Here is a 13736-nt window from a genome sequence, read left to right as displayed (position 1 = left end):
TATCTGGAATGGAAAATCATTATGTTGTCTAATTGCGTTTAACCTGGCATGGCAACAACTGTTACCCTTTCATTGAAGCCAATAAAATCGATCAGCATTTAGCTACAGAAAGCAGGGTTACGTAAGACACTGACAAACTGGCCCAAAGTCTAAACTGTGTTAAATTGATTCGATTTACAAAGGCATGGTAATTGTGATGTTCCCAGGGAACCTAAGGCTTAGAATGACCACGCGATCTATTGGGAGTTCAGTGTTAACAGAAACCAACCAGGGGCTTATTTATCATCTTATGTCCCTTTACCTTGAACTGAGCTGACAGAATTAGATAGGAGTGTAGACTATAGAATGTTGGCCAATTCCACCTACGGTATGCAATTTTCTTATTCGTGTCATCCAAGTGTATGACGGTCTTTGAGAACGGCTCAACACACGCACCTCCATAAAGCGGGAGATGGTCTTGATAGCGTCGTCGGTCTCGTTGAACACCTCTCTCCAGGTGTAGGCCGAGCCGGCGGGACGTTTGTCCTCTGCAGCCTTGGTCAGGAAGCGGGACACGTCCTCCACCTTCCACTCTGTGCCAGCCAGACGGTCGTTGAAGAAACGGGCACTGGCGTTGTTCTGAAGCAGTGTCTAAACAGGAATGAGGTAACAGATAGATATAGATTCCAATATAGATGCCGTATTGGTTGCCTATAATTATTTGTGTAGTGTGGAGCTCTCTCATAAGCATTTCCACCAGTTCCATTTTTTTTAAGACTAATAATATAATATATAATATATATATATGGAAATACATATTAAGCGAATAAAACAAAGACAATGTATGGTCTAAACTGTAAATTTAGACAGTTTGTTTTTTGTTCCCTTCATATCCTTAATCCATCCTATCCATTAGCCTGTATCTATTATCAGAGGTCTCCTATCAATACCACTCCCACCACAAAGTACTATGTAATGATAAGTCAATTTCAAGCCGTTGTGGTTAATGGCCACATTAGCTGGAAGCCACTAAAAATACCACAAGATGAATTGCTATGGAGAAAATGCCTCTGGAAGTTCATTTCTGTCATATATTTTTGACCACTGTGAGGCACTATGGGACCAGTGATATACATTGCCGGTAGGATCATTGCTTTTCTAATAGCATGAGAAGGAGCCATGTTAGGTAGCTACCTCGGTAAGAAATGGAAAGATCCTGTCTCCTACAGTTACCTTAAATGAACATGAATCAAATAATGGAATATCGTCGTTGTTTGTCCCTTCCAACTGCATGTCTGATTCTCAAAACGATAAACCTACTGTTTGTACACCGAAAACACTGTCCCCTCTTTTCTAACCCGTTGCAAAAAAATATGAAAGTTCTGAAACTGCAGTAAAAGTGCAGTAACTGCAGTTGCTGTGGTATTTTGGACACAGCAATTGTAGAATATACTGCATTCTAACTGCAGTTACACTGCAAAATTACTGCAGTTTATTTTGGACGTAGTATTTGCAGCATACTGCAGTATACTGTAGGTACAACTGTAAATACTATGAGATCAGATGAGAGTAGAAACTCACCCGAAACAGGTCCATCTCCTCACTGCTCTCCATGAAGTTCCAGACTTTAGGCCTCATCTCCTCCCACATCCCACCCAGGTCCCTCAGGATACCCAGCTCCTGGAATGTCTTGTTCATCTGGGTGGGGGGTGGGGAGAAAGAGAGATAGGAGAGAAAGAGGGAGAGAGAGGAGAGAGAGAGAGGAGAGAGAGGAGAGAAAGAGAGAGATAGAAGGGAGGGAGATGGTTAGAATGGCTGCCTGGCCTCAATGCCGAGTTAGTGGAGAAACATTTATGTGTAGGTTCCTTTTCACGCAGGCTTCTTTGTGTTCCTTCAGTTAGAGTCTCTCACCTCGTGTATGATCCTCTGTGTGGCGGGAGTGTCGGGGGTGTACAGGATCTTTCCCATGAGGAGAGGCTTCAGGGCCCTCCAGATCATCCTGGAGATGGGGCTAGCTTCCAGACTCCTCATCATGCTGTTACAGTACGGAGCTGAGGGGTGGAGGACAGATGGACACAGGTTAGTATCACACCACCGTAGGCAGAGTATTCAGTAGACTATACACTTTGAAGAGGGTTACGGTAGCTATCTCTGTGATAACACCAGGGAGGAATACACTGTTGTCCATACATCCTGTATCCCCCCCCCCAAAAAACTGTTAAAAGCTTTACCAAAAATTACAAACTGAAATTGCATCTGATTGAAGTGTGTAGAGATTCCTTTTTTACTATAAAATTAATAACAAACTGATACACATTTGATATAAGTAAAAACTATTAATGAATTTTAGAGCAGGGAGTTGACTGACTTGAGGTGTTGTCGTAGGCGGACACGGGTTCGTCGTCGCTGCCGTTGCCGCCATGGTTACCGAACAGGGCCTTGTAGTTGTTGTCCTCGTACCAGTTGAGGGACTTGATCTTCAGTCCGCCGCCCTCGGGGTGGCCACAGACGATACGGGACACGGCCTGGTACATGTGGCTGGGGGAGCCTGTGGCGTTGGCCGTCAGGTAATGGATCTCGTTACGCATCTCCTTCCAACTCTTCATACTGGCCAGCTAGGGGAAGAGGAGAGGAATATGGACTTTTAAGAAACTATTGAATATTGAATCTATTGAATCTTCTGAATCATATTATTTAGGATTTTGTTATTTGATGCATTTGTCTAGTACCTATTTATTAGAATGTTTACTCTTGTATTTGTGTATTGTGTACCACTGTGTTTTGTGTATGCGTAAATTCAAGTATTTTCAGAGTACAGTAATATGTGTCATGTCAACACATGATTACATCATGTGCCGAACATGTTGAGACATGTTTACACCAACACTCGGACGTGTTCTAGAACTAATGTACTGTGTGAGTTCAGAGAGTTAATGAAAGCTATTCCAGGTAGGAGTCTTTGGCTGCAACGGCCCTGGTCAAAAGTAGCGCACTATATAGGGAATCGGGTGCCATTTGGGAAACAGACTTTGTTAGACATAAGGTTAAAAACACTTGTCCTAACTGCCTGCCTAACAGCCTGGGACAAATATAGCAACTGTTCTTGTCACACACACACTCAATTGGCATGGTAGCCTGAAAACGTTGAAAACGTGGCTTGTGTGCAATCCCCCTCCCATATTTTGAATAAAGGATTTTTTAAAACATTTTAAGTACTCAAATCCTTATTCTCCTCAAGTCAACACTACTTGTGTGAATTCTGTGTCCGGTAATAAATTAGAACAGCAACAGGATCACTGTGCACTCTAGGTTAGAAATGCTGACAATCCACAAACATTATAGCCTCTAAAAAAAAACTTTACAACTTCTATAAGAGTTTAACTTTTGTTTTCGTGCGGACCCATCGCACCGTTTTGCTTATCTGAATTCCCTGGTTATACGCACTAACCAAATTTCTGGGAGAGCGCCGCGGTCCCCTTTTGATTGAGTATATAGCTAATCTGGGTCTTTAGGTGTGAAAGTGATGTTGGGAAAACCAGGCTGTGAGCTTGAGAGCGAGACAGGCTCTGTGCATGGGTACGTGCATCAGTGTTTGCACAATGGAGAGAAAGGTTACTCTGTCATTTTTCGAATAAAAGGAGCCACGGTGGACTCGCTGCACAAGCGGCTAGTTATCTTAGAAAAACACGTTGAAGACGGTGGACGGAGCTGAAATGAACACACCTACGCACGACCGGGAATTTCGGCATTTGAGACGGAGAATAGGTAGGTCAGTAATTATAACTCAGCATCTTTCTGGAACTATAAAAATATATTGGTTTTATTATCCAACCTTGTTCGATAATATCATGTGATTAAATGAAACAGACTGGATATTGTTGCACAGTTCTCGTAGTTTTCTGCCACAAGGAGACGACTTGAGACCCTCCAACACGCAACATATCTTCATGGACACTGACCCTTTAAATAACAGCCATAGTTTTCTAGAGCTGTCCTTTTTGACAAAGATGACAACACATTCTTATCATTTAGAGTGTTTGTAATGGTTTAGAATGGTGCAATCTCTTAGAATGTCGCGATCATTTACAGTCAAGTTTCTCATAACAACGACTTTCCAGCGAACTCTGAGATCCGCTTTCCACCCTCAGTGTTCCGCGGTTGCAGCTGATTCCGGGAGCCGCCTCAGCAAGTCACATGCTTCCTCGGCTCCGTCCAAAAACACACAAAGAAAGAACGAACCGTGCAGCCAGTGGGAGGAGATGGGAGGGAGGGAGGATTTCTCTCCTCTCCACCACAAGTAGTGCTCTCTGTATACAGTGAGAACCTTGACAGAGGAAAGGCCTCGCTCTTTCTGTCTGTGCCTGTCTCTCTGCCTCACGTCCGCGGGCTAGACATATAGCATGCAAACAGGCCGAGTCATTTGAGGAAGGCAGCGTTCTGTTGCAACCCCTCGCACCTCCAGCCTGAAGAGAGGTTACTAGAGGTTATGTCTCAGAGCCGAGGCAGCTCACCGCTAGTCCGCTACAAGGCTAACTAAGCTACTTCCCTCTCACACCAGGAAACATAAGCAGCTAACGGCAAAAAGCTGTGGTTCAGGTAAAATAAGGGTGGAAAAAGTGTATTTTTCAGTTTTCAGACATTTATACCGGCAGCTTCTCTTGTCTTGTAACATTGCTGCTTCTTTGACTTGTTGAGTAGGGAGGGGATCATTCAATCATTTGTTTAAGTGACATTTCTTTGTCTCTGTCCATGGATTTCCTCTGACATACAGTTCTGCCAGAGAGCGTATGCTAAACACATCAGTGGGAACAACCTCTCTTTCCCACAGCTGACGGCTTCCTTATGTTCCACTACTCAGCAGTACTGTGGCTGAAGAGAGAGGAGGTGGAAGGGAGAGAGATTGAGAAGAGGGGGCAGGGGGCAGAGAGTCTCATGACTAGGTGATCTATTGTTGTTTTTCCCCCTAGTACATCCCGCTAAGTCTCTAAGTGTTTCCCAGCCATGTACTTTTGTGGACATTCCTTTGATTTTTGGGGGGGTACTTTTACCCCTTTTTCTCCCCAATTTCATGATATCCAAATTGGTAGTTAGTCTTGTACCACCGCTGCAACTCCCGTACAGATTCGGGAGAGGCGAGGTTCATGTAAGTGTGTGTGTGTGTGTGTGTGTGTGTGCCTGACAGACAGCACCTACCTCTACAGCCAGCGCTCCCAAGCTCTCTAGCAGACCGTCGGTTGCCGCGGATACCTTCTGGACGACCTCAGGGTCGGACTTCACGTCCTTCTGTTGTGGGGGAGGAGGATGAGGGAGAAAGGGGGGAGGGGGGATAAAAGACATGAGAACAAACACTCTCCGGGGACACTTCAGAGAGGGGTTCCTGTTCTACCTCATCTGTTATTGACTGTCACAAGAGGGCCGCTGAAATGTGAGCTGCTGCACACTCACAGCTGACCCCAGACCTGTACTTAGTTGCAAAGGTGGTTCTGAAATGCAACCTGATTCCTTATATATAGTGCATTACATAGCGAAAAGTGTGCCATTTCAGCGCACCTTAGCCACTAAGTACAGGTCTGGGGTCAGCTTTCCTTATACGTTCAATATTGCTGCGTTCCATTGTCCATATTAGTGTACCACTTAGAATGCAAGCCTAATGCAAGGCTTAATTTTATGTGTAGTGGTATGATGTGGATATTGGATCAGGGCCTATATCAGTACTCAAGAGCAGTTGGTTACTTTATACTGTATTCAGAACAGGGGGTATTTATTCAAACCATAGTCTAATATCCCCAATCTATTTTCTTATGGAGGGAAACCTATTGGTCTTTTTTAGAACAAATAGTATCACTTTTACACCCGTTTTAAATTTCAGCTGATTCAGCGGTATATTTCAACAAATATTTATGACATTTCCTCCCATGTTAGTTGACCATTGCGACAGCGTTTGCATTGGCAGACTGTTCTGTACACTTGGGCACCTTCCAAAAGCTTGTCCCAACACCGGACTGAGAGTTCTGACTGAGCTAACGAAACTGGGTCAGCTGAAATGGATCACTCTTTTATCTGCATCCAAGTGTGACAGTAATCTGAAGTGTAGAGTGATTCTAGTCACTGTATTGTTGAAAATTAACTAACTGTGTGTGTGTGTGTGTGTGTGTGTGTGTGTGTGTCAGTGCCAAAAGTCTATATTCAGACACCTGCCACAACAGGGTTCACAGCCTCTCCAACCCCCATTACGAGAAAGAGACAAGGGACGCATTCATGGTCAAGCTAATGTTTTGTGACATGAACAGGATTTCTGTTCTTATGCGATAAGAACAGAAATCTTGTACAGAAATAGGGATTGATAAGTCCTGACCCTAAATGGTAATCATATCAGGGAACATGATGTTCTCTTTATCAGAAGAAAGAAGGTTTGGTGTCAGCAGGCTAAATTATCCCGTCATAAAGTGTGTGAGAAAGTGAGTGCAAAGGGAATAGCCTATTCAGTTTGTCTGACTGACCAATCATTTAATAATACATTCATTGAACAAATTAAGATTAGCTAGGTCTATAGCATTGTGTTATTAGGCTTTCACTGTTAAACCCCCAGTGTTAAAGCCCCCAGTGTTAAAGTGTTCAGTATTAAGTTTTAAAAAGTGTTAGTATTTTAAGTGTTTCTTACCCGTATGGGTTTCAGGAAGTCCAGGTTAGACAGGAAGTGGTCCTGGGCCTTGTTCAGCCAATCAGGGGAGGCCTTGCAGATGATGTCTTGAGTGAGCCGTGACACATTCTTGTCGGAGATGGTCACAAACTCCTCCAGAGAAGTGGTGTTACACATGTCTCTAAGATGGACGCCGAAACCTCCAATCAGCACCTGGTAGATAACATGCAATTATATTTCAGGGATCAAGTTCTTGCAGTCTATAAACAACAACAAAAAATGTGTTGCGAGGATGTAGGGGAGAATTGTGATTTCATGTTTTAACTGTAACAACTTTCACAATGAATGCCAAGTCAGGAATGATTTTGCAAATATGTTTTGAATCATATATCATCACAGGAAAGCTGTTGTCACGCCACTGCTCGTAGTTTTATTGCCTCTAGAGGCATTACCAAACTGTTCTAGAACGTTCCTATGACTCAAACAAAGATGTTTGGGGAACGTTATTTCTAACCTATCAGAAACACTCTGGAAACCCAATATTTTTAAATTCTATTCCAGGAAGATTTTTGCTTGTTGAACGACCCATAAATAAAATCAAATTTCATTATTCTACATTTCCACATGGCCATAGCTATCACACAACATGGTCAACAACTAAACATATGAAAAATGTGCACTGTGCAGCTTTTCAGTCATGCATGGGGAGACTATCTGTGGGAAAGGGGCAGCGAGAGATGGTTAATAGATCCACCGTATGCGTTAGAGCCCCTCTCTCCGCACATGCTCACTGTGACACAGGCAGAAGATGGAGGGTGGAGCAAAATCATGTGACTACTGCCCTCCAAATACAAACAGTGACGAATATCTGCTGAAAGTGAGCTTAATTATTTTCCCTAAGAAAGAGGATGACATGAGCCACAGACTTGATTCTCTCCCCAACACCATCCTCCTTTCATTACACGGTGTTACCAGTTTAGCCGTCTCGCGGTGTATATATAGTTACGGCGCGTCAGATACCAGCAAACCAAGGTCATGGCATGTATGACTGCCTTTTAAAAGGTAACTCGATGTGGTGACAACCACAAAAAGAAGCTTTCTCTTTTCTCTTCACACACAGTCAATACGTTTACCTTCTCTAGGTTGAGGTCAGCCTCTACAATCTGCTGGACGGCGTGATGGGATAGGGAGGCGTTGCGATGCAGGAACGACGACAAGGTCTCCTTATCACGGAGAAAGTCCTTCAGCTTGAAACCTGGTATGGGATGATGGGATGCACATTCATCAGACTGCCTAGGAACACTGCGCTGCATGATTAGAAACAGATCTATTTCATAAGACAGAAATATGTTTTTTATGGATAGAATTGTGATTTAGCATCGAAACTCATCCTCTTGAATAGAGAAATTATAGTCTATTATCTGGGGAAACTCCAAATACATAGCGTTACTTGGGTGAAAACTGTAAAGTCCTCAATAATATGGTATAATAGAAATATTATACTAATATACTGGCATGGACAGAATGGAGTGATACAGTGAGGGGGAGACATATCATGGACCCAGTCCACCCCGCTCAGGGGGCTATTGTGTTGTTCACTGGGTCAGATCATTCCAGAGAAGTCATCTTTGCTTAAAAAACTGTTGAAGTCAGCTCAGCACTCTGCTGCTTTGCACTCTGCAGCTGGGGTTACTCTAGGGCGTTCCACTTTGGCCCAAATACTGGGCTAGAGTACTGGGCTCCTCACTTTTCACTCTGTCCCGTCCCTTCCTGCCCAGCTTGAATTGGAAATATCCTTACTTAAACGTTAGTTAGCACAGTGACAACAGTAGCTGCCGGATACATGGTAAAGTAGGAACATTACCCCTTGGGGGGGTTGGCTACTAGAAGGGAGTGTTACCCATAACTAGGACCAAGGAGTTTTTCCTGATCAAAACCTTAACCCTATACTCTTAGAAACAAGTTCTACCTAGAACTTTGTCTGTCCCTGTAGGAGAACCCTTTTGGGTTCCAGGTAAAACTCAACTGGTTACACAATCTAGACAGGAAACACTTAGCTGCCCCAGAGGCTCCTGGGAGCAGGTCAATGGGGACGTGGTGTGTGTTGTAGAGACATCCCCAGAGCATAGAGACGACCCCAGAGCATAGAGACGATCCCAGAGCAAATAACCAGGGAGTGGTAATGAGCTCTAATCATCCTGACTTCAAGAGACTGGAGATGTGCCCTAACAACAGCACTGAGTGAGAGTACTGCCATGAAAGACCAGAGGGATAGCCCCAAAAGGTACCGTCTGTCTGCACTTGGGCCCTAAATACTTAGTGAGAGTACAGCCATACAAGAAAGAGGGATAGCCCTGCACTTGGCTTAGGTGGTTACTATGCTGTGTCTTTGACCTACCAAAACAATAACAAGTAGGCTACAACAATACGAGACAGACAGCTTGTCACTACTTGCCGTGGCTTCTGGTAAAGAATACTTGATAGACATGAGGAGACGTATGTTTAACATGTTCCCAAACTTCTCTGACTCAACAAACAACCTACAATCAGACAAACAAAATGGCCGCCTTTGCCAAGCATGACAAATATCTTAACTAGGCTCTAGTCCTCTGGAAGGAAGCCTGGGTGAGAAGTTATACTGCAGGAGTAGATAGACGATAAATGCGTGTTGGAGGGGGAATGTGAGATACTACTCAGACCAAAGTGGGGTCAGTGAGTTCTGTTTTGAAGCGATTGATCTTTTAGTGGTAGGCCTATGTTAGTCTCTTTACTACTCTTTGCCCAATGTAGAATAGTGATAGTATGGTTACCACAGACAGTTCATTTATGCTCCTTTATGTAATAATGAATGACTTCATTTGTTATCCTTAAAATGTGTCAGCGTGATGGTTTAACAGTGGTGTTCGCGTTAACCTTGATGGTTTAACAGTGGTGTTAGCGTTAACCTTGATGAGGTGCCATGAGGCTCATCCAGCAGCTGATGTTACCTAATTAGGAAATTCAACCAAAAAAAGTCAATTAATGGTCAATATCAGTTGTACGTTGAAATATGACATTGGTATAATGTTAATTCAAAGCGTTTTTCCCAGTGGGTAGGTAATATGGCAGATATGTACGTAGTGGTGTGGGGACTTGGACACCTCAGGACTCATGCAAGGGAAAGATACTGTCATCAACCTGATTTCCTCAATGACCTCTTCCTGGGCCAAGGTCATGACAGCCCCATGTACTTTCCACTCTGAAAATGGCCGCTCAGCAAGAGCCAAAATCTAACATTACAGTATCCATTAAATCTGTGGAGCAGTGTGCAGAAGTTTATTTTCAATGGCATTCCGTTTTTTCCTGCTGGAAATACGATTACTTATTCACCATCTAAAATGAGATGAACAGTCACGTGAGGGGAGGCCGGAGCACATAATGATCCTCAAACAGGATGCCAACACATTCCAAGCCCGGGGTTGTTCCAGTTCAGACACAGAGATAGCAGTCAGAACATTGATGGGCCAGTTAGTTTAAATCTGTATCCTGTTGTGATGGGTGGGCCCAGGGAGGTCTTCCTGCTACTTAAAAAGAGTTAGAACAGGACAGGGGCACTGCCCCCTGGTTGTCCCAGCAGCAACCTCCCCACCCCAGGACTGGCATGGACTGATTATACCAATGCTATGCCACCCATAGAAATCGAATTACTAGAAGGGACAAAGCCTGGTCCCATATTTGTTTTTGCTGTCTAGCCAACTCCCATCAGATGTAGGACCAGGCTAACAAAGCCCCTCAGACCACCGCGTTTTTGATTGGATCACTCATGAATCGTAGAACAATCACTGAATCTTAGAACATTGACTGGGATGAGAATGTCCACTCTAGTAACTCTATTTCTATGCTGCCAACCTGCACCCATTGCCCTCCATTACGAGCCAAACGGCCCCATTTTGATTAAGAGCTGTACGGTCGCCAGTAATTTGCTTTTCTTCACATTAGGAATTTGGGGTTTCATGGAGGCCATTAAAATCTAAGCATGCCATTTGCTCTGAACTCTCTGCACCGTATGGCCCCAGGAAAACGAGGACTTCCCCATCAAACAAGTCTCAAGTTCAGTACTATGTGCTTCAAGTCGACAGCATGTGCCCTACGTCTATAGCTATAAGGCATGTACAGATAGGTGATCCTACCTACCTACTGAAAAACTAGGCTAATCAAACTCAGATCAGTATGCGTGCTATACGTCTATGGCTCAGGGCCTATGTACGCAGGTGGGCACAGGCTTAGGATCAGATTCAGTAACATCACATGCAGAAACATACATAAAATGTGATGTCATACAGTACTTTAAACAATACGTACAAATATATAAATCAGTGTAGATTTATGGACAGTGCATCAACGAAAAGGTTATCCATGTACATCCCACTGGGCACAGATGGAATTTCAACACCTAGTTTTCATTTACATCTGGTTGAGTTGTCAACTAATGTGATTTCAACACGAAATCAACAAAACAAATGTCACCACGTCGTTGAATTGAAGTTAATAGTTGAGTGAAAAAAGACAACATTCCCGTACGTTGATGACTTTTTGCAAATCCAATCAGTTTTCCACGTTGATTCAACATCCTCGCATTGCATTTCTTTGTTGTGAAATGGCGTGGAAACAACGTTGATTCAACCAGTTGGTTGCCCAGCGGGATGCATCTTTAAGTCTGTAGCTCAGGGTCTATGTACTGTGATCTGTCCTACCTGCCGTGTTGCTCTGTAGTTTCCCCAGAGCCCGCACCAGAACTTTGTAGCCCTCGAAGCTCTTGTCATTCTGGCTGTAGAGGAGGATCTTCTTGGCATCGATGAACAGACGGGAGATTCTGTGTTTCATAGAGAGACGATTAGATGATGTGAGGTTCAACGGTGGTAAAACACACATGCTGATACTCTGGGGTTGAAGGTCTGAAAAGAGGAACAATACTCCTTGTGGCATGGTCCATTATTTCAAATGTTTTAATGTATTGTTTACTTGGTCGTTTGTCATAGACATGACTAATCAAATCATTCTATCAAATCAGTCAATGTTAAAGAAAAAGGGTCAGTTTTCCGGGATGAACTCACATAGAATCGTTGAAGTTGCCCACCAGCCCTGGGCTCTCTCCTGGTGTGGGGTGGCGGAAGCAGGGGTTGTTGGCGTTACAGATGATCCCTTGTACCCAGGGCAAGGTGCCCGCCGAGGGCATGGCCTTGTTAGGGAAATGGCCTGGAGGGGGACAAATAGGGAAGGTCAATGATCGACACCGCTCTATGTCACAATATCTCCCTATGTAGCTGCCCAGATGGCCACTGAAGTCAAATGATTATGTTGGGTAATTGTGGCACTTTAGTCAGTCACCCAACATTTCACAATGGCAGAGCAAGGAGGACTGAGTGAAACTCCATTTCAGCTTGGCTCAATTCAGAAGATCGAAATAACAGCCAGGCGGACATCTTGGTTTAGCAAGAGTACAGTACAATGGGGGACCTCGCATGGGCACGGATTCCTCGTGTACTCTTGAGGAACTGTGCTGTTTAACAGAGAGGCCAAGGCTGCGTCCCAAACGGCACCCTATTCCGCAAGTGCTCTGGCCAAAAGTACTGCACTCACTATTTAGGGAAATAGGGTGCTATCTGGGACGGAGACCAAGAGAGATTGGGGAGGGGGGGAGGGGGGTATTTGGTGAATAATTGCCTCAGTTAACCACATGACTCATGTGACCTTTGGATCAACATTCACTTTCAGTGACGAGCCATAAGAGGTTATAAGCAAACAGTTATCTGCTACTGTACAGTAGTTAGTTATAAAGCCCAGCAGATTGTGACGCAATCAAATAGAGTAGGACTATAGAGCGTGACCCAGTCCTGAGGTCAATACTGCTGAGGTCAATGGGTGAAATCAAGTATTACTATCTACGGCCGAGTTGACTAGAGTTGACAGATTTGACCATCAACAAAATGGTGACGTGCACATTCTGCTAAACAAGATGTTGCAGAAGTATTCCCATTTTCCTTTTTGTCAATGTTTGTGTGTATCTGAAAAGCCTTTGTAGTAACACTTGAATAGTTCTTTCACATTCCACAGTTAAGGTATCATACACTGAGTTTAATAGCCTAGTCTACTGGCCCGCTATCCAACCTACACTGAGTGTACAAAACATTTGAACACCTGCTTTGTCCATGACATAGACTGCCCAGGTGAATCCAGGTGACAGCTATGATCCCTTATTGATGTCACTTGTTAAATCCATTTAAAAATCAGTGTAGATGAAGGGGAGGAGACAGGTCAAAGAAGGATTTTTAAGCCTTGAGACAATTAAGACACGGATTGTGTGTGTGCCATTCAGAGGGTGAATGGGAAAGAAAAAATATGTAAGTGCCTTTGAACGGGGTATGGTAGGTACCAGGCACACTGGTTTGAGTGTGTCAAGAACTGCAACGCTGCTGGGATTTCCACGTTCAACAGGAACATGTATCAAGAATGGTCCACCACCAAAAAGGATATCCAGCCAACTTGACACAACTGTGGGAAGCATTGGAGTCAACTTGGGACAGCATCCCTGTGGAACGCTTTCGACACCTTGCAGGGTCCATGCCCAATTAATTTTAAGGGGGTGCAAGTCAATATTAGGCAGCTGTTCCTAATGTTTTGTACACTATCTGTATTATACAGGAGGGCAAAGGTATAGCCTTCTGACCTGGTGAAATACAGTATGTACGCCCCAAACAGCACCCTATTCCCTATGGGCCCTAGTCAAAAGTACTGCACTATAAAGGGAATAGGATGCCAATTGGGATGAAACCAAGATCTTTACTGGAGACCTGTATTGACAAGATAGAGATAAGGAGGGCAATAGAAAGTATAGTAGCTATACATCCTTCTACTGAAGTCCATACTGTATTGATGTAAACAAACATACTACACAGTCCAGTGTTGTTGGAGTCTTACTGGTATACATTTAAATTCAGGAAGTTAATTTAATGGAGATTCATTTATTATTGTTTTCGGGTGATTTTTGCAATAATTCAATTTCATCTCGTGCTCTGATTTTACCGAGATAAGCAATTCCATTTTAGCTTCTAACTTTAGCTTCTAACTCAAGGTTGAG

The 13736-nt window shown here is 43.7% G+C and overlaps 1 protein-coding gene across 2 annotated transcripts in view; it reads right to left on the bottom strand.

The window, feature by feature from the left end:
- LOC106609880 (phospholipid-transporting ATPase ABCA1) overlaps window positions 1-13736 on the bottom strand; it is a 36577-nt gene that overhangs the window by 17999 nt on the left and 4842 nt on the right. For both annotated transcript variants that reach the window (XM_014208905.3, XM_045722703.2), the window contains exons 4-12: window positions 11713-11854; window positions 11353-11471; window positions 7753-7874; window positions 6641-6832; window positions 5173-5262; window positions 2348-2594; window positions 1891-2030; window positions 1561-1677; window positions 436-630 (exon numbers count right to left, since the gene is read on the bottom strand). In XM_014208905.3, the coding sequence (XP_014064380.1) occupies window positions 436-630; window positions 1561-1677; window positions 1891-2030; window positions 2348-2594; window positions 5173-5262; window positions 6641-6832; window positions 7753-7874; window positions 11353-11471; window positions 11713-11854 (1364 nt within the window). The remainder of the gene's footprint in view (window positions 1-435; window positions 631-1560; window positions 1678-1890; window positions 2031-2347; window positions 2595-5172; window positions 5263-6640; window positions 6833-7752; window positions 7875-11352; window positions 11472-11712; window positions 11855-13736) is intronic.

The sequence above is a fragment of the Salmo salar genome, chromosome 08 (assembly GCF_965601325.2).
Source record: "Salmo salar chromosome 08, fSalSal1, whole genome shotgun sequence".
In the NCBI taxonomy this organism is placed as follows: Eukaryota; Metazoa; Chordata; class Actinopteri; order Salmoniformes; family Salmonidae; genus Salmo; species Salmo salar.
This window is presented reverse-complemented; position numbering and strand designations above follow the sequence as displayed.